Source organism: Phoxinus phoxinus, assembly GCF_949152265.1.
Source record: "Phoxinus phoxinus genome assembly, chromosome: 10".
NCBI classification, from domain to species: Eukaryota; Metazoa; Chordata; class Actinopteri; order Cypriniformes; family Leuciscidae; genus Phoxinus; species Phoxinus phoxinus.
In genome coordinates, this window is record NC_136885.1 from 14253135 (window position 1) to 14272945 (window position 19811).

Consider the following 19811-nt stretch of genomic DNA (forward strand, 5'->3'; position numbering starts at 1 on the left):
ATAAGTGTAAAGAAAGTGTAAAGAAAGAAACCGGATGTGTCAGTAGCATATTCGGTCTGTGCGTTCGGACTTAAAGTGACAGCAGCCTATTTAATGTTAATACAATAAAATAAAATACAGATTTAACAAAGATGAACCTATATTTAATTTCTACAGTGAACAAATAGTGTTATTTTACATTTAGGCAGCTTGTAGGATAAGTGTGTCTCGTAAAGTGTGAAGCAGCATCTCCAGGTGCTCCTTTGAGAACCAGACCAAAAATTTTGAATATAAGGCGTCCAAAGATAATTTTGTAAAATATTGCCATACTTTTTTTTCCTTTTCTTTATTCTCGTAAAGTGTGAAGCAGCATCTCCAGGTGCTCATTTGAGAACCAGACCAAACATTTTGAATATAAGGCGTCCAAAGATAATTTTGTAAAATATTGCCATACTCTTTTTTCCTTTTCTTTATTTTTAATCAGACTTCAAATGTCTACTTCATCATGATACAAAATACTGCATTTACTCGTGACTTCTATTCCACCACAGAACCATTACTTAAACTTCACTCTCACACTCTCACAGCGCTTTTCCCGGCTGTATGCAGCCAGCAATCTGAGCCATGTATGTTGTCATGAAGCTGTGATGCCAGAGGTGCCGTGATGCTAAATGAACTGACCACAGTCCTGCTATCAGGTACATTCTCATGGAGACCATTAGTGCTGCTGTCCCCTGAGGCAGGCCTTTGAATAATGCATGTGAGAGCTCCTGAGGCATATCCACCGCTCTTGTTACCTCTCATGGCATATCCTGTCAGAGTCACAGGTCAACATGTCGCCTGCTGGACTGTGTTACACACGGCTCAAACCACCACAGACAGATTCTGGTTTCAAAAGCAGAGCAGAGCAACGAAAGTAATCACTGGCTTTTATAAAGAACTCTTGGAGAAAACGTAATAGGTGGACAAAGGCTGTACTTTTCTTTTTCACTGATTCTGTTCAAACCTTATTCTATTTAGCATTACCTGAAGGATGTAAGGATCTTACCTATGAAATAAAAATCTGAGACTTGACTTGTGAAATATTAAATGATGAAATATTATAAAATAACTGTTTTCTATTTAATATATTTTCAAATGTAATTTATTCGTGTGATGCAAAGCTGAATTTTCAGCACCATTACTACAGTCGTCAGTGTCACACGATCCTTCAGAAATCAAGAAACATTCTTTTTATTGTTTATTGTTAATAAATGATATCATTTATTATTATCAATGTTGAACACAGTTGGTCTTGAAATATAAGACTTTTGTAATAGTATACATGTCTTTACTGATATTTTTGATCAATTTAATGCGTCCTTGCTGAATGAAAGTGTACGTCCTCGTTCAGTTGTGACAGATTTTACACTGGAAAATACAGTGACAAAATTGTTCATCATGCAGAAGTCAACAAAAATCCCCTTAAAACCAAACATTTATAAAAGTAGTTGCATTCCCAACAATTCACAATACTATTAACATAACATTTACTGAATAGATTTAGTAAATGCATAAAAAACGTTATTGCTTGAGTGTTGGTTTCATGCTTTAATACAATCATTTGCATGAAACATTGTGCTTTGTGGTTCTGGTTGCAAGTGAACCCATATTTATTATAGACCCGTATTTTCTTATACCTTGCATAGTTTTGTTCGTGGTTTTCAAGGATGAAGTCATGCAAACTCTCCATCTTGACTTCTGCTTAATTTATCAAGCTTCTCCCAAGTCACATATACGAATTTGTGCCAAAACACAGAGGTTGATTGGACACATGACATACACAAGAAAATATACAGCGTTTTCTCCCTTTTTAAATTGATAAGCCTATTTATTATTCGATCCTAATTAAACACGATTCCGTAGTTGCAGTTAATTGTTTGCAGCTTTTTTGCTTCCCTGATCTTCCTGGGATATCTGGTAAGAAATAAACTGGAACTGACACACCTGAATCTTTCTCTTTTTTAGATACAGAAACACACACGCAGTGTTCAGTCTTAATTAGAGTGAATGAAAGGATTGTGTGTGGGCTGGAGGAGGGAAATGAGTGTAGTGCTCTGCTGAAAGTGATCCCTGTCACACACAGGATGTCTGCTCACTCTCTCTCTCTCTCTCAAAACCCTCCATCACACACACAATATCTCTCTCTCTCTATATATATATTAAAGAACTGAGGACCTAAGAGAGAGACATCAAAATAGAGAGAGTGGGACAGCTGCCGATTCCCACAAAGTCTGTTGTTGCGGGCAGAGCGGACTGGAATTCCCCCATTCATGTGTGTAAAGGCACCCGCAGTCCCCGTAATGACTCGCAATGACCACGAACCCTTTATAAGACTTCACTATATCAACAATCTCTCATTGTTGCCATTCTGCACACATTCGTGCAAGCCAAGCCAAGGAGCCATTTCTCTTCTCCAAAGACAATTCTCTCAGAACACTCATACTCACACACATATACAAATGGAGAGAATATATTAAAGTCTGTCATCATTTACTCACCCTCATGTCGTTCCAAACCTGTATGACTTCCTTTCTTCCGTGAAACCAAAAAAGAAGGTGGACAAACTTAAACAGTAGGGCAAACTTAAATTAAACAAATTAGTTCAATCAGATTAACTTTTATGAGTATTTAGAACTTACTTTGACTTTTGAGTTCACAAAACTGACACATTTTAAGTGATCTCAATTGTTTCATTGTTTTGAGTTTTGTGAACTGCCTTCTTTTAATTTAGACAAACTTAAAATTAACTGAAACTGGGATAGGATTTCTATTTCCCATGCAGCATGCTTTGTCATGGCACTCGACAGGGAGAGTAAATGCTCAAATTCAGTGTTATGTAATGATTTTTGAGTAAAATGGGAGATTTAGATGTGTTTTGCTATGTTCATTTAGAAGAGTTTTTGTTGTGTTGTGTTTTTTTTTTTTGGGGGGGGGGGGGGGGGGTCCTATCTTGGTGACAAGTGGAGCATGAGCTTAGTTTGAGATGAGGTACATATATATTAAATGTTAATGATAATTTTAAGCGACTAAGCTTACTCAAATTTTTTAAGTTAAGAGCAAATCAAAATAATAATAAAAATCTGCAAGTTCTGCTTAAACTTTGAATCTCTTAAATTAATGTATGTTCGGGTTATGTAACACCCAAAGTCCTTTTTTTGTGCTTTCATAAAATCTGGATAAGGATTTGGTGTTTACTGAAAAAATGCAGTTGTAAACAAATGGAGAATAATGCCGTAGGGTTATAGGATTATAAAATTAGAAGTTTGTTGTTGAACGATCCGAACCAGCTTAATCAAACTGAAGACGTTCACAAGTTTTGGCACTGTTTTAGCACTTAGTACAAGACGGAGCGAGAGGGAGAATATTATTCCAGGGTGTTTTGGCACCAGAGGACAGCTCTATGAAAGGTTACCCAGGTGGTCTTTCCTCAACTCCTCCGTCTCTCCCCCAGCAGAATGTCAGTTTCAATTCCCTGGCTCAATCCCCCCCAGTCCCTTACCCAAATCATCATGTGAACCTCAGATTGCTTAAATATGGGCCTGTGAATCTGATACTCTGTTGGGTTTGGAGTCTTGACGGAGGTGCTGAGAGCCGGCTGATGAGGGGGCCCAGCCGTCCGCCATATTGCCGCCCAGTATGCCGTGTCATGTTCTCTGAACAATCGCCCGTGTCCCTCTAGTTGGGTAAACAACAGAGGCTGTCAGCCGGTGTCAGGTTTGGGCTTTTCAAAGCAAAAGAAGGAGAATGACAGATGACTGCTCTGAGTGTAGCCGACACTTCGCTGATAATGGTGATCCGAGTGATGATATGGAGAGGCAGAGTGCGATGGGCGAGCGAGATATACCCGGTAAAACATACAGAACCCACAGTTTTAACAAACACACTGCTGGGAAAGACTGCGAGGCGCTTTCAGTGAGATTCCCTGGCTCGCCCCGATTCTCTGATTCATCCGTGGAGGAATTTTGACACGCGCTGAGGTTGAATCACATCCACAATAGCGAGTTAGCAACGAAAAGCTGAATTCAAGGCTCGTTCAACTGCATGAAAATGAGAATAAATAAATGAAAGAAGGAACTGGATAGAATGGATATGAGCCAAAGTAGGAGCGAGCCAATAATCAGTAATAACAATATTTGTTTGAATAAGTTGAAAGATACCTTATTCCTGTGTTAAGAAAATGTAATTTTAGTCATTTAATTTTAATGTGATTCACGTAATGTATTGTTAACAACAAGTGTTGATTTACATAATGTATTGTTAACAATTTTAATACATTTGAAACAGATAAACATATACATTTTCCTGTGTTAAAAAATTATAATATTTTAGTCATTACATTTTTTTTGGGTTCACATAAAGTGCTGATTTATGAAATATAAAAAAATTCTAAATAAATGTGAATTAATATTAGTAATTATATTATTGATATATATAAAAAAGGTTTTTTTTTCTGTGTTAAGAAAAATAAATAGTCATTTAATTTTAAGATGGTTCACAATGAGCTGGTTTCAGCAGATTTTTACAAAAAGGAAAAATATTTTTTTTCACTCTGTCCATCAGGTGATTTCTAAATTATAGAAATAACAGAATACTTTGGTGATAGAAAATCTGGTCAGTGTCAGCTGCGAGATGCACAGATGAAGGGACCGTATTTAATGTCAGCCTTTCGGATTCCTTGGTGTAAATCAGCTGACCCTTTCACAAACTGCTCGATGAATTAAGCTCCACAGAACACTTTCATTAAATTGAACTCAAACTAATCTGTTCAGGGTTCATGGGGTTGACAAGCCACAAAAAAACAACATGTCTGACACGGCCGGCACGAGCGTACCTGTAACCTGAGCCGAGGGACGGTGGCGTGCCAAAACTCGGGAACCCGCGCGCAGAGAAAGAGTCCAGTTAGAGCGGATCCCCACCCCACACATCAGCTCTCGAGTGCTGGCCAGGCCTGCACAGTGGGGTCCCTCCATCTGGACACATTTCTACCCTGACAGGAGCCATGGCTGCATTAATGAACGTATTCACATATGGCCCACTCAGGACTGTCACTGCTGGAGATGGAGAGCAGACTGGAGGACTGGACTGTGTGGAGAGAGAGAGAGAGTGAGAGTGAGAGAGAGAAAAAAGAGAGAGAAATCTGTGAGTTTCCTTAAAACACAGAACTCTCGTTCTATAGCCCATCTGTCAACCATTATGGGCCCGGAGCATCAGCTAAATACGGAGCTCCTCCTATACATGGAACGTACAGAGAGAATCATTTTTGTTCAACATATAGAAAAATAAAACATTATGCAGATGAAATTACTAAAGGTGTATTCAGAATTAATAATTCAAACTGATGTTTATATGAAGAATTTTTCAAATTCATATCATTCTAGGCTACATTTGAGGTTTAACATATAATGGTTTAATATGCAATACATGATCAAATGCATTTTATTTTTTTGTGCAGTGATGAATTACAAACAAAAAATGTACAAAAGAGAATGATACTTTGGGCCTAAAAGTCGTTTTAATCCTTAAGAACTTGCCTTGATTTCGTGCAACCTCATAAAAACTAGCTTTTGAACAAGAGTCTTGAAGCTATAAATTGCACATAATGTCAAAGGAGATATAAAGTTAATAAAGAAATTATAAAGTAAACGGAGCAAATGTTAAATACACATTAACAAATGTAATGAAACGTTTTATAAGTTATCTCGTAAAAATAAAACTTTTTTTATGAGGAGCAAAACAACCACTGAAAATGGCGATGCCAAGAGATTTATGGTGGATAATAGCGACCTCTTGTGGGCCCACTAAGAAGTGGCAGGGTTTAACATCAAATACAATATTTTCATTTGAAAAAGTATTTTTGTCTTCATTTTATGATTTTAATACATGAAATATTAAGTCAATAAAAAAGTAATGAAGGTAAAATATATGAAAATGCTAGTAAAAGCTAAAAGGAAAAACTTTTGTTGTGGAAGGTACACAACCAAATAGGCCTATTTCTTTAATTTTAAATCTTTAATGCAATTGGGTGAAAAACTCAACCAATCCGATTCAACCTTCTCTCTGATTGGAAGGTGCAAACCTGTCAATCAATTAGAAAATAGGAGGAGCTTAAGTTCTACACTGAAACCAATGGTCAGTTACACGAAAACGTCCTAAAGTAAAGAGCTCCGTATTATTACCAAAAGCTCCCTCCACTACCCCGTGGTAGGACAGGTTTAGAGATCCAATCCTCTATTAATATTATCATCGATATTAATTACATTATTATTGTTATAAAAAAAAATTGCATTACAATTTATTTAGTCATTTGACGCAATAATGTGCTATTTTATACTATTTTAACAGTAAAAATAAAATTATCCCAAAACAAATCAACAAAGAATTTGCAATGATAGAACTAAAGATACTAATTAATACTAATATTCTATATCCATATGGTAATTTAAGCCATAATTAAGTTATACCCTGATTATATATTTATATGCTATAATTATAGCCTTTAAACAAGACTGCATAGAATGTAAAATAACAACAATAATAATAATAAAGTGTAGTATAAAACTAATAGGATTATTATTTGGCCATAAAAGTGGGCCTTAAACGTTACTTCAATTCCAAAGTAAGAATCGTTTAAGAAATATTTTTAATGTCTTCTAATGATATTTTACACGGTTAAACCATGAATCACTGAACTCGAGCTGTAGGTTTTATAAATGCAGTAAAATGAGTTGCGCATGCGCCCTCCAGTGTCCTTCGACTACATTACAATCGTGACGTCAACACAACACAAGGTATTTTCTCTATCTACATCTTTCCTAAACCGAGACGCAAATGTTTCTGTATGCAATAATTCACTAACGTTCTTTTTTAACTAACACAATAATCTGGTATTAAAAACGGCAACTGTTGCCAATATGAGTGCAAACCATCGTAATCAAAATATAAATAGTAGCCAATTCTAAATTCTACAATTCAAAACCCTTCCCTAAAAATACGTCCGTGTGCGCAGAGAAATTTAGCCAGGTCTTGCTCTCGTCTCGGGATGCGCCTTTAAGGATTCCTCCCCCGGTTTCCTGAACTGACCTCTTCCCTTTGAAACCACTTCCTCCCCTTCTCCCAATCGGCCATGTTTAATTTGACTCATTCATGAAAAGTTATGTAAACACAACAGTAAAGCCATGATCGTGAAGGCGACATAGTAAGCGATGCTAGATTACTGAACAGCACTGTGATCTTCCGTGTGGATGCACCGCGTTGTTTGTACAGAGACTGATCATTTGCACGAGCATTAATCACCAGCAGTGGGAATAAAAGAGTAGCGCGTGAACTGCGTGTGAGGCTTCGGCAGGTGGGCACGCGCACACATCAAATTCATACCAGTGGCGTAGAATGGATATAATTAAATACAACAAAACAACCGTTCATAATATTAACCTGCTTGGTCAGTGACTGGGAAAGTTTAGCTAGTTGGAAATGATACGTCATACATATTGCGGTGATTTCACTGGCATCTAACGTTACGTATTGTTGCCATTGTTTATTTAACGTTAGGGATTCCTTGTATGCCTTCATGTCAGATGCATGCAATATTGATACACTAACAGAAAACAAACAACTACATAAGTATCAAGTGGAAAATTATTTTAAAATTCCTCCGACTTTGTTGTTAAACAACAATTCTATGTATAATGTAAGTTTAGTATTTGTGATATTCTGGGCCTATCAAAAACCAAATCGTCACTAACCAATTTCCTTAAAAAGACTCTTCATGTCATATCATATTTTATTAATTATATGTCTGCTAAACCTAATATAAATGCTTTATAATAGATTTTGAATTACGCAAGCCTTTGAAAATATTATCAAATGCTGTGTTTTTATAGGAAATCATGAGGAAAAAGCAGAATGTGAAAAACAGGAAAGCAGAAGAGACAACCGTTGTCCAAGAGTTTGCAGTGGAAAAAATCATCCGCAGAAGAGTCAACGATGGAAAAGTTGAATACTATCTAAAGTGGAAAGGCTTTACAGAGTGAGTGTCTGAAACAATGTTGCCTGTGTGTGTCTGTGTCAAAAATTTATTTAATATATCTACCAGTATATGACATGTCTATAGTGCTTCCATCAGTGCAGAGAACACCTGGGAGCCAGAGGACAACATGGATTGTCCCGAGCTGATAGAGGAGTTTCTCAGAAACCTAACCGTCTCAGGAGTGACCGATCAAGAGGGGTGTCAGTCTCTAGACCATGAGTTCCAGCCCAAGCAAGAGTTAACTGAGCTAGACGCTGATACGGTTAGTGTCTTTATATACAGCTGTGCAGTTCACTTTCACTCCTGCAGGTATTACTGCACCACAGTGTTTCAAGAGAAGCATTAAAATTCCTGAATATCAATACATTTAGTTGCATTAGATAAGTCCAATCCTGGATCTGGAGGGCCGCCTTCCTGCAGTTTTTAGCTCCAACCCACACACCTAAACCAGCTAATCAAGGTCTTCAGGATTGTTGGAACAGGGTGGAGCTATTCTCAGCAGGCTCTCCAGGACCAGGATTGCACACCTTTAGTATTGAGTTTGTTATTTCCAAAACCTTGCCAGGCTTTATGATAGTTTAGTTCAGTGTCTGTAATCATGCAGGCTCACCAGCGGCTTCAGGAAGAACTCATCGAGAGAGGTAATGAGGAGGTTGGTGATCACAGCGCTGAGATCCCAGCAGGACAATCCAGCCACCCAGAACCTGACTGCATCATCGGATGCACAGACCGACAAGGAGAGATCATGTTTCTCATCAAGTGGTAATATTTCTAACACTGGACCATTTGTGGAGATTCTTGTTATTCCACACTGCTCTGTTCATTTTAAATGCAATGTAAATCACACAAAAAGTTTAGATGTTTTAACGATAATCTTTAGTATTAAGATCTGTAATCACACATCAATATTAACTTATGTTTCACACCACATTGCCTTGATTGGAAAATTGTTTAGAAATGATTAGAATAGAAGCACGTTGTTGTCAGGTGCAACACAATTACTAAAATTAAAAATACAAAAATAAAACCTAATTCAAAAGTAAAAAACGTATATCATCTCAGTAATGCTAAAATAGTATTGTGACCATACTCTTTCAGTGTTTAGTATGAAATACTATTATATACTAGTTTAGGTTTTAGTGATTTTGAAAATATTTATATTTAACCTAAATTACTTGACTTTGTTTTATTCTAGTTACTTGCCAAGTTTAAGTTTGTCTAATTTATAAATTCAATTTTATTCCAACTTTCCATTTTTAATCCTTTTAGTTTTAGTTAACAATACTGTTCTGCTTAAAGTTAATACTGATACCAAGGAATTCCTTTTCCTTTCATGTCCATGCTCTTCTTCGACACACGAATAGAGATGAAGATCAAAAACACCCTCACAGCAAAAACATGGCGTAGTTTACAATTGTGTTGCCACTAATCTGCAGCCGGTGATTATGTGCTTTTAATTTGCCGTGTTTGTCCATTAACACTGATCATTATTTCTTTATTTCATCGCAGGAAAAACACAGATGAGGTCGCTTTACTGTCAGCCAGAGAGGCCAGTAAAAGGTGGCCCCAGATGGTAATCCGCTTTTACGAGGACAAGCTGACCTGGCATGGCGAAGACGAGCAGTGAGAGGGGAAATATGTAGCAGCGAATACTACTGTACCTCCTGGCAGCTTTACACATACACAAACACTGTGGCATAAGTCTACTGTTTGACATACCGTGTTTTCAAAAGGTGTGAATCCACAGCCCAATGTGAAGCTCTTCCTAACACACTAACCTGTAGAAATGTGAGTGGAGTATTAGAGCGCTACTGTTAGTGTACAAGTGGTTTATTAATCGAATGTTGTTGTGTCTCTTGGTCTGTTGTTTGAAAAGTTCACTTGTGATGTTCATTCTTCTGTCCTCTTTGTTACTACGATCTGAACTGTGATTTAACATAGGAGATGACGACGGATGTACGAAACCTGCTCGAGAGGAACTGTTTGTTGTGTAAATGTACTGTATAAACCCCCTGGCTACGCACTTACTGGAGTTATACTGTGATGGATCCCGTGATCAGTGAGAGCATAAAGTGTGGCTCATGCAGGTATAAATCTTTAGATTTGCACAAAACAGATTCTAGAATGTAGCCTATACAATCACATTTTTTTGTGAACATCGACACGCTTGTGGTTGGGTCAGTGTCACTTTCGTAGCAGCAGTGTCATTTTAGGTTTTGACCTTTGTCTTGTAGTTTCACTCTTCTGGCTTCCTGTTTTCTGTAAAGATCACTGTTAACATTAAATCTCGAAAGAGCAATCTCTATAGGTGCTTTAAATAAACACAAAATTACCTCAGAAGTGTTGTGATCATTCTTATAAACATGTTCATTTGCAGTCCTCTGTAAAAGTGTTTTACAAAAATCTAATAATCTTTACTACATTATAGGAGAGATGGATAAAGCAGCCTTTTCTTACCAGTTTGTGCATTTAAATATCAAAATGCTCAATTCAATTTTAAAATAACCAGTCTGTAATATCAAGAGGTTTGAAAACCCACAAGCAGGGCCTAAAACGAACTTTTTGCCAAACCTGCCAATGGCCGGTGAATTTTTATTTAATTTTATTGGCCATAAATACTTTTTACCAGCTATGAAACATAGATTAATCCACATTAAACTTACACACGTTATTCAGTCAAGAGCAATGAGCGATTGTTCTTTGTCTTTTGTTGTTTGATTAACATTAAAAACACAGTCACTTTAAGAGCTAATGCACGGGTCCAATAAACTGTTACTTTTTTTTCTCAAATGTTTACGTTTACTTAAAGCTGCAGTCCGTAGCTTTTCCTCTTTGTCGCCATCTCTGTTTGAAATCTGCAATTGCAGTTATTTGTGGAATTATCAACTTTACTGAGTTGTGCCTTGTTGAGAAATACTCCGCAACAGTGTAGTTAATTTGTCTTCTCACTTGTCTTCTGTACCTAACGAGAAAAGAGGTGATGTGATAGCGCTTATGTCATTTCCAGCTCTATTTTCTGATGTTCCATCTCAGACTAGCGTACTAGAACATGACATCGAAGTAAAAGATGCCAAACCGATAAAGCAACATCCATATCGTGTTAACGAAATTAAGAGATCCGCAATGAAGACCGAAACTGACTATTTGTTACAAAATGATTTAGCTCGTCATAGTTATAGTCCGTGGAGTTCCCCATGTCTTCTGGTAAAGAAACCTGATGGTTCCTTTCGTTTCTGTACGGACTACCGAAAGGTTAATGCTGTCACCGTACCTGATTGTTATCCACTACCGAGAATGGAGGATTGCGTTGATAGTGTTGGTTCAGCAAAGGTCGTTAGTAAACTTGACTTACTGAAAGGGTACTGGCAAGTATCGTTAACCCCACGTGCATCTGACATATCTGCTTTCATAACTCCGGATTCTTTTCTACAATACCAGGTTATGGCGTTCGGGTTACGAAACGCACCTGCTACGTTCCAGCGGCTGATACAAACTGTTCTCGCTAGCGTACCGAATTGTAGAGCATATTTGCAAAACACGGAGTTCACGCCACCTTTCAAAAGCCCTTCCGATATCCTTGTTTTGCATGGGCCCGGTTGCAGTCTCTTTTTTTCTGTAACCACTCCGAAGTCAAAAGTCTTTTGCATTTTACAACGGGTGAATCTCGTCACTGGTGATTGTCGCTTACCGTTTTGAATCGAGCTAAGGCAAGCAGATAGTTTTGAACACTGGCTGGTATGTACTTGCTCAAAATTTTATTTTGGATCATTTTTAACCCAAAAAAGTTACGGACTGGAGCTTTAAGACATAACTGAATCTGTTATGTTTACAAGGAGACTTGCCAAGACAGGCATCTTGACTTAATTTAGTTTGAATATGTCTGTTCAAGCGCAGGAAGAAGTAAAAGAGAATTCAATTCATCATTTGACGCTTCTTGACGCACATGCCAGATGTTTACATACAGAAAACTTTTCTCACAGCGCGCAAGTAACAAATTAAGTTCCCTTTCTTCTTGCACTTGAATATTTAAATTGGCCAGGCTTAAACATTCGTGACAACAATGCTGGCCCAAGTGTCATTCATGTTCACGTTCTGTTAATTAATTAATATTAATGAATTAATATTAGCATTACTAGAATTTATAAAAATTTTGTTGGCCTACTGGCGATATTCTGTTTCATATACTCGGCAACACCGATTTTTACTCGCATTTGCCGCTTGAGTGTCAATTCAGGCCCTGGCTACAAGTCAACTGTCCTTGAATAACTGCTAGTTGTTTCAAACATGCAGGTGTTATGGTTATGGTACCATTTTTTCCAGCTGCTTTTTCCTGCTCCTTTTATTTTTAATGACGCTGCTAGTCTGCTATGTCTCTGGCGGCTGGTAAAAATGAAGCACCGCTGTCAGTCAGGGACACAAAATGAGCTCTGATGTTTTTCCCTAGTCTACAGTTCCCATGAATCAGCCCCAGTTGGTCAACAAGACCAATGTCTCATGAAAATACTTCCTTCTTTATGCTTCCCATTTTTAAACCTCAGCTCTGGCTATGTGTTCCTGTCCTATGTGAGTTTGTGAGTGTATGTGTGAGGTCTTTTTTTCACGTTTGGACGCATGCAGGAATTCACTGGAGTGTGGGTGAGGGACCCTCGCATCCAGAAGGAAGATTTCTGGCATGCCTACATGGATTATGAAATCTGTATACATGTAAGTGCAATAGAAACATATATAGGACACAAAATAGTCAAACAAGAGGGCAGAAACTCCCGGATCATTCTCTGTATTTTGTATTCCCTTAGACAAACAGCTTGGCCTTCACTAAGAAGTGTTCCTGTGTGCGGCGGAGATACAGCGAGTTTGTGTGGCTAAGAAAAAAGCTACAGGAAAATGCCATGCTCATGTATGTAAGCACTGCATCATATTCCTGTCATTTACTTTGTTTGTTAATTGTGCACTGATGGTTATAGGTTTGTAATAGAGTCAATGATGTATAACAATATTTTTAAAAGTTCATATATTTGTGTTCATGTTGGTTTCTAGAGCTTTTATGCCATTTTCATGAAAGACTAAAATTCTTATGAAGTGTACCCATCAAACTGACAAATATATATAAACTGCCCGGCCAAAAACAGTTGCTCTTTGGATTTAAATGGGCAAATGTGTAAAAGTCTATGACGGGATCATTATTGCAGCGATTATTATGTTTCTAGCATGCGTTTGGCAACCATTCTTCTAACCCTAATTGATGTATGTAGGAAGACACATCATGGACTTATTCCAGAATGACAATATCAAGATTCATTATGTAGGCTTAAATTATGAAAGAATGATTGGGAGGGAGCATGAAGAATCATTTTCACACATGAATCGGCACCTCTCCAGACCTTAAATTCATTGAAAGTCTTTGGGATGTGCTGAAAGAGACTTTACAGAGTGCTGGACTCTTGCATTGACAATACAAGATCTTGACCAAAAATGTATGAACCTCTTGATGGAAATAAATGTTGTGATATTATTTCTATCAAGTGGTGCATTAATTTTTTGCTAGAAACATAATAATCACCGCAATAATGGTCCAATCATAGACTCTTAAGAATTTGCTTTTTTAAATCAAAACAGTGAATTATTAGCGTATTATTTTTGGGGGGTTGGGCAGTGTATTTGTATTCATGTTGGTTTCTTGAGGTTTTATACTATTTTCAAGAAAGACTAAAAATCTAATTATATATTTGTCACATATTTTCCTCATATGAACGGCATTGTATATGTGAGACTTAAATATTGAATGTATTTTTTGAATAAATTACTGAGCGTCGCGTCATTGACCAAATATACATCTCTATTCATTCAAATATAATTTAGGTAATTTATTAGTATCTACAAATTATTAATTGTTGCTAATTACAATGGTTATTTTAGTATTATGTATATATTTTATTATTTATTATTATTTTGAATAAGCTGTCATTTTTATATTTTCAGTGTTCGTTATAATTTTAGTTCAAGTTTAAATAATTATGTTGTAATTTTAGTACTTTATATTAAACATAGGCAATTTCAGTTCGCTGCCAAGAGATAATATTTATTTTGTGTGCAATTTTTTTAACGTTTTTTTATTTAATCTAATACTTTTATTTGATTTAACAAATAGATTTTTCAATAGTTTTAGTTAATAAAAACAATACTGCTAATGACCACAATTAGGCAGCTGTTTTGATGCACTGCAGGCATATTCAAGTTTTAGTCATTAGGCAAGCTTCTGTGTGACGCATGTAAACTGAATCTTTGTGGTTGTATGAATTGCAGAACACACCTACCCAAACTTCCTCCGAAAAACCCGTTCTTCAGTCTCAACAATGCCAGAGAAATTGGAGCCCGTATGCAGGGACTCCGAAACTTTATAGAAGTGTGAGTATCAGAATAGCCCTAAAGACCATGTTAAATTAAAACATAAAACCATGACTAAAATAATTAATTTAGCTTGAGAACATATCTCAGGTTACTGTATATCTCGACTCATAGAAAATGCAGTATATGTATGTAATCTATGCTTACATCCTCCAGCGTGGTTCACAGTCCGGTTCTGCTGTCGGACAGTTGCTTGCACCTCTTCCTACAGTCCCAGCTGAGTGTGAAACAAATGGAGGCCTGTGCTGAAGGCAGGAGTCACTACACAGTGTCTGAGGCCATTCACAGTTTTGGCTCAGGAAACAAACGCTTTGATTTTCAATCTGAAGAGAACATGGAAGAGGAGGAAGATTAGCACTGAGAATCCGAGTGATTGACTATTTCTTGCTAATAAAATAGAGCAAATTTACTACATTTACAAAGGCATTGCTGAAGTGCAACCCATGCTTGAAGAGGGACAATGAAACATGAAAAAAGTTACTGTCATTGTTGAGTAAAACAGTGTTTTGTCTCCGTATGATGATTAATCTGTATTGAAGAAGATAACCTAATAAATTAAATTATTTAATCCACGGTTGCGCACACATTAATGTCTTGCTTGGCAATCAAATTAATGTATAAAAGCATAATGTGGCCTGTGTGGAAGACAGTTTGTTGTTAAAACTACAGATGTGTGCGTTGAGAGGTTTACGAGAAGGAATTTATGTTTGCGTGTAAAGTCCCTTAAACGCAATAACCACATCCTAATAAGCAAATACAGAGCATTAGGACATTATGTGATTTAAACCCGACCTCACAGAGCTAAATCCCAATAATAATCTCTACTCAAACAATTTTACTGCCATAGTTAGCTATAAAAGATCATTGTCTGGATGTCATACAAATTGTGCCTTGTCATAAATATTTAACAATCGTGTGAGGCCATACTTGACCTGCAGATGGCGCCGCTGCTCTTCTGTCTTTCCATGACTGTCGGTCTCATCCCTGCAAAATCATAAATGTTTAATCAAACGAGTAAAAAGCCCTAAAAGCAAGCAGTATTTCCCCTTTTCAAATCATCCACTGCTCTCGTTGACTGGGACATCAAATCATCAAGACATTCTAGAACAGGAGAATAAAGGAATTATATATCGCCAAAAGCAAACAGTTCAAAACACACATCAAAAAAAAGGGCTGCAAGCAATATTCAATAAACTGAAATCATCAAGGCAAAAATATATTTTACAAGGGGTGAAGGGTTGGATGGTTTGTATCAGGGCTGTCATCTTTTGAGTTTAGCTTGGAGTAAGAATTATGGATGGGGGGTGGGGGGGGGGCTGATTCGATTAATAATCTTGATTCTTGATTCAATATTTACATTTATTTGGCTAAAGATCAGGTGCAGTAGTAGACAACATGTAAATTTTTCTCAAGGAAACAATCTCTCTCAACTAGCTGTAAACAGAGGGAAACCTGTCAGCTGGTTATTGGTATATTAGCATAAAGCAAAATGCTAGAGTTAATTTTTCTAACATGATATGGTCATTGAATGGCTTTACGTGATATTGTTCACAAGCGGGTTTTTTCACGTCTTCCCACGGTTGAATTACTCATTGAAAGGTTAGACATGAACATTTCAGTAAGCTGTGTATCTTTCAACATACCTTCTGATGTTGATTCATGTTTACATGCTAGATAACTAGCAGCAATAAAGAGAACAGATCGGTTCACATGCAGCTTGAACTGAGGCGGTACAGCGTTCTGCCATGACTCATGCCACATTAAGGTTAGTTCACCCAAAATTTGTAATCCTGTCATCATTTACTTATACCCTCATATTATTCCCAACATGTACTTCCTTTCATCTGCAGAACACAAATGAAGATATTTTACTAAAATCTGAGCAATTTCTGCGTTCCTTCATTGACAGACCACTTTGATCCTTTAAAAAGTTGATAAAGAGATTGTAAAACTAATCCATATGAAGTGAGTAATTTAATCCAATTTTTTTGGAAGACACACAATGGCTTTGCTGAACAGATTTAATTTAGGCTTTTATTCAAATAAACAGTCATGATGTTAGCTCAAGCATGTTTGCTTGACGTGCGAAAAACCAATGAGGTTCATTCTTATGTTACGCAGCACGTTTGAGCTTCAGCTAGCACCACTGAGGTTTATTCGTGTTACGCAGCACGTTTGAGCTTCAGCAAGAACCACTGAGATTCATTCTTGTGTTACGCAGCACGTTTGAGCTTCAGCTAGCACCACTGAGGTTTATTCGTGTTACGCAGCACGTTTGAGCTTCAGCAAGAACCACTGAGATTCATTCTTGTGTTACGCAGCACGTTTGAGCTTCAGCAAGAACCACTGAGATTCATTCTTATGTTACGCAGCACGTTTGAGCTTCAGCAAGAACCACTGAGATTCATTCTTATGTTACGCAGCACGTTTGAGCTTCAGCAAGAACCACTGAGATTCATTCTTGTGTTACGCAGCACGTTTGAGCTTCAGCAAGAACCACTGAGATTCATTCTTGTGTTACGCAGTCGCAGCACGTTTGAGCTTCAGCTAGCACCACTGAGATTCATTCGTGTTACGCAGCACGTTTGAGCTTCAGCTAGCACCACTGAGATTCATTCTTGTGTTACGCAGCACGTTTGAGCTTCAGCTAGCACCACTGAGATTCATTCTTGTGTTACGCAGCACGTTTGAGCTTCAGCAAGAACCACTGAGATTCATTCTTGTGTTACGCAGTCGCAGCACGTTTGAGCTTCAGCTAGCACCACTGAGATTCATTCTTGTGTTACGCAGCACGTTTGAGCTTCAGCTAGCACCACTGAGATTCATTCTTGTGTTACGCAGCACGTTTGAGCTTCAGCTAGCACCACTGAGGTTTATTCGTGTTACGCAGCACGTTTGAGCTTCAGCATGAACCACTGAGATTCATTCTTGTGTTACGCAGCACGTTTGAGCTTCAGCTAGCACCACTGAGATTCATTCTTGTGTTACGCAGCACGTTTGAACTTCAGCTAGCACCACTGAGATTCATTCTTGTGTTACGCAGCACGTTTGAGCTTCAGCAAGAACCACTGAGATTCATTCTTGTGTTACGCAGCACGTTTGAGCTTCAGCAAGAACCACTGAGATTCATTCTTGTGTTACGCAGTCGCAGCACGTTTGAGCTTCAGCTAGCACCACTGAGGTTTATTCGTGTTACGCAGCACGTTTGAGCTTCAGCAAGAACCACTGAGATTCATTCTTGTGTTACGCAGCACGTTTGAGCTTCAGCAAGAACCACTGAGATTCATTCTTGTGTTACGCAGCACGTTTGAGCTTCAGCAAGAACCACTGAGATTCATTCTTGTGTTACGCAGTCGCAGCACGTTTGAGCTTCAGCTAGCACCACTGAGATTCATTCTTGTTACGCAGCACGTTTGAGCTTCAGCATGAACCAATGAGGTTTATTGGGTCAAGCAGGTTCGTTTGAGCTTGTTTGTTCTGTGATCAATGTGTTAATAAAAGCCTATAAATTCAATCTATTCAATATGAATCAGTCCGAATTTTTCAGTCGTGTCTCTTCAGAAAATTTGAAAAAACACTCAATTCATATGGTTTTAGGCCTAATGATCTCGATTTACTTTTTGAAGCGTCGTCAGGTAGCCTAGTTGTCAATGGAGATAGCCTACAGAACTCTAAGATTTTATTAAAAAAATATCTTCATTTGTGTTACAAAGATGAACGAAGGTCTTGGGTTAGGAACAACACGGGTCAGTAATAGACCTTATGCACCAGAGAAACGAGGGCGCAGCCATCTTTAGAATAATGTATTTGAACTTCCGGTTTTGCGGTCGCTCTGTATATTTCTATAGCATCGCTGTCGAAGAGTAATTAGCTGGAGAAGTGTTTTTTACTAATTGTAGAGTTAACGAAAGTTATCACGTGCATTAATGTTTAAAGCAGATGTCGTAACAAATGTTAGTATACCGGGAAGATTTTAAAACGAGCTGTTCAATCATAAATACGCAAGATCGTAGTGAAAATAACAGACCGGAACACAAAAGACAACGAGCGCAGCGCTGAACAGGGGCGGGCTACATAAGGTCAGATGACAGTATTTTAATTTTTCGGCGAACTAACGTTAACCCCATGAAGAGTGCCAAAAAGGTTTTATTTTTATTGTTTTGAATTTTGTAATACAATTGACAAAGTGTTCACTTTCATAACAAACGGTACCTGTAGGCCTAACGTTACTACCTGCGTGTCTCTCGGCGCGTGTCATCTTTGCTCCGCGTCCGCGATGTTTTTTAACTGTTTGAGAAAATGAATGTGTGGCGTAAGTTGGCAGTCCTGTTATGGTCCTGTCAGTCACATATCATATCAAATAAGTGAGAGAAATTGTAATGCTCAATATGGTGGGCTACCAATAGTCCCGCCGTGCACTTTAAAAAAGAACTCGGTCAAATTTGATTGACAAATGGAAGTCCTGTCTTTCAAATAATGGAGCCAAATGAACTGTTTTACATAATAGCCTGTTACTCCTGAACGCGCATGCGCATTCGATGGACTAACCTGCCGAAAAACACTTCTTTGCATGAATTAACAATTGATGATATTGTTGTATGAGTTTATATTTTATTGTTGTTGTGTATTTATTTATTGTTATTATATTACTATTTAAAATCCTTTTAAAATATATTTTATAATTATATTTTAATACCTCATTTGTCTTTTGCTTTGGATAAAAGCGTCTGCTAAATGAATAAATTTAAATATATCTATTTGAAATATGTTATTTAAATGTGACATTGGCAAATACTTTCAGAGACTGCAGAATAAATATTATTCATTATTTTGGTCTTATTTTCTAGGAAGATCTGGAAAAACAAATGGAGGGAGTTTGAGGTGGAAAACCTGTTTGGAAACCATAATTTTTGCAATTTCGTTGGTGATGCTAGAGGCACAGAAATCACACACTTCAGCTTTAAGAGTCTGATATTTTCACTAAAAGGAGATTCCATTGCCCCATCTCGTCCTGCCTTGCTTGTACCTTTCAAACTTCAGGCAAAGGTTCATATGTGAAGAAGACTCGCCCAACAGGTTGAAATGTTCCTCTAATCGCCTGCCCCCTGAACATCACTCGCCACGGCTCCCTAAAGAACCCTGACTGCCAGCTGCTGCTGTCTCTCTAACGATGGAGACCGTCTTAATAGGCTCTGCACACACTCAGCTGCCTGATAGCAGTGCTGGCAGCACCGGGCCTGAGACTCCCACTGGACGCACAAATACCAGTAAAAGAGACCGGAGGTGTGTGTGTGCGTCAAACAGACAAGCCGCTTCTACGTTTGTATGAGGGCAATACCACGTTGACAGGCAGAGTCCC

The 19811-nt window shown here is 37.8% G+C and overlaps 3 protein-coding genes across 7 annotated transcripts; 2 read left to right on the forward strand and 1 right to left on the reverse strand.

Moving 5' to 3' along the window:
- Positions 1-342: 342 nt before the first annotated feature.
- On the reverse strand, positions 343-19144 carry LOC307006306 (uncharacterized protein). 2 transcript variants are annotated; one of them, XM_079627152.1, is made up of 7 exons: positions 18665-19144; positions 15380-15436; positions 14600-14775; positions 4853-5103; positions 3521-3696; positions 2520-2549; positions 343-1389 (listed from the first exon to the last, which is right to left on the reverse strand). In XM_079627152.1, exons 4-7 carry the CDS (start codon positions 4989-4991, stop codon positions 1369-1371), a joined length of 366 nt encoding a protein of 121 aa, XP_079483278.1. In that variant the 5' UTR covers positions 4992-5103; positions 14600-14775; positions 15380-15436; positions 18665-19144; the 3' UTR covers positions 343-1368. The 2 variants fall into 2 exon arrangements, 1 of the variants encoding a protein (XP_079483278.1); XR_013799435.1 differs by lacking the exons at positions 343-1389; positions 2520-2549; positions 3521-3696; positions 4853-5103 and adding an exon at positions 14362-14470.
- Positions 6158-10435, forward strand: cbx3b (chromobox homolog 3b). 4 transcript variants are annotated; one of them, XM_079627147.1, is made up of 5 exons: positions 6158-6809; positions 7902-8047; positions 8132-8309; positions 8652-8809; positions 9557-10399. In XM_079627147.1, the coding sequence occupies exons 1-5, from the start codon at positions 6753-6755 to the stop codon at positions 9672-9674; spliced, it is 657 nt and encodes a 218-aa protein (XP_079483273.1). In that variant the 5' UTR covers positions 6158-6752; the 3' UTR covers positions 9675-10399. The 4 variants fall into 4 exon arrangements, with proteins under 4 accessions (XP_079483273.1, XP_079483274.1, XP_079483275.1 ...); XM_079627148.1 differs by having other exon boundaries at positions 6445-6809; positions 8144-8309; XM_079627149.1 differs by lacking the exon at positions 6158-6809 and adding an exon at positions 7020-7366 and having other exon boundaries at positions 9557-10413.
- snx10b (sorting nexin 10b) lies at positions 11988-15020 on the forward strand. The gene is made up of 4 exons (XM_079627151.1): positions 11988-12751; positions 12844-12944; positions 14351-14452; positions 14609-15020. Exons 1-4 carry the CDS (start codon positions 12659-12661, stop codon positions 14805-14807), a joined length of 495 nt encoding a protein of 164 aa, XP_079483277.1. The 5' UTR covers positions 11988-12658; the 3' UTR covers positions 14808-15020.
- Positions 19145-19811: the final 667 nt, after the last annotated feature.

Coding starts and splice junctions, on each gene's coding strand:
- LOC307006306 (XM_079627152.1), bottom strand. CDS start 4,991: ATGGAGGGACCCCACTGTGCAGGCCTGGCCAGCACTCGAGAGCTGATG. Junction 2,550..3,520: donor AGGTTCACATGATGATTTGG/GTAAGGGACTGG, acceptor CACGGAAGAAAG/GAAGTCATACAGGTTTGGAA. Junction 1,390..2,519: donor AGGTTTGGAACGACATGAGG/GTGAGTAAATGA, acceptor TGTATTTTCCAG/TGTAAAATCTGTCACAACTG.
- cbx3b (XM_079627147.1), top strand. CDS start 6,753: ATGCGCCCTCCAGTGTCCTTCGACTACATTACAATCGTGACGTCAACA. Junction 8,310..8,651: donor CTGAGCTAGACGCTGATACG/GTTAGTGTCTTT, acceptor GTAATCATGCAG/GCTCACCAGCGGCTTCAGGA. Junction 8,810..9,556: donor ATCATGTTTCTCATCAAGTG/GTAATATTTCTA, acceptor ATTTCATCGCAG/GAAAAACACAGATGAGGTCG.
- snx10b (XM_079627151.1), top strand. CDS start 12,659: ATGCAGGAATTCACTGGAGTGTGGGTGAGGGACCCTCGCATCCAGAAG. Junction 12,752..12,843: donor ATTATGAAATCTGTATACAT/GTAAGTGCAATA, acceptor GTATTCCCTTAG/ACAAACAGCTTGGCCTTCAC. Junction 14,453..14,608: donor CTCCGAAACTTTATAGAAGT/GTGAGTATCAGA, acceptor TACATCCTCCAG/CGTGGTTCACAGTCCGGTTC.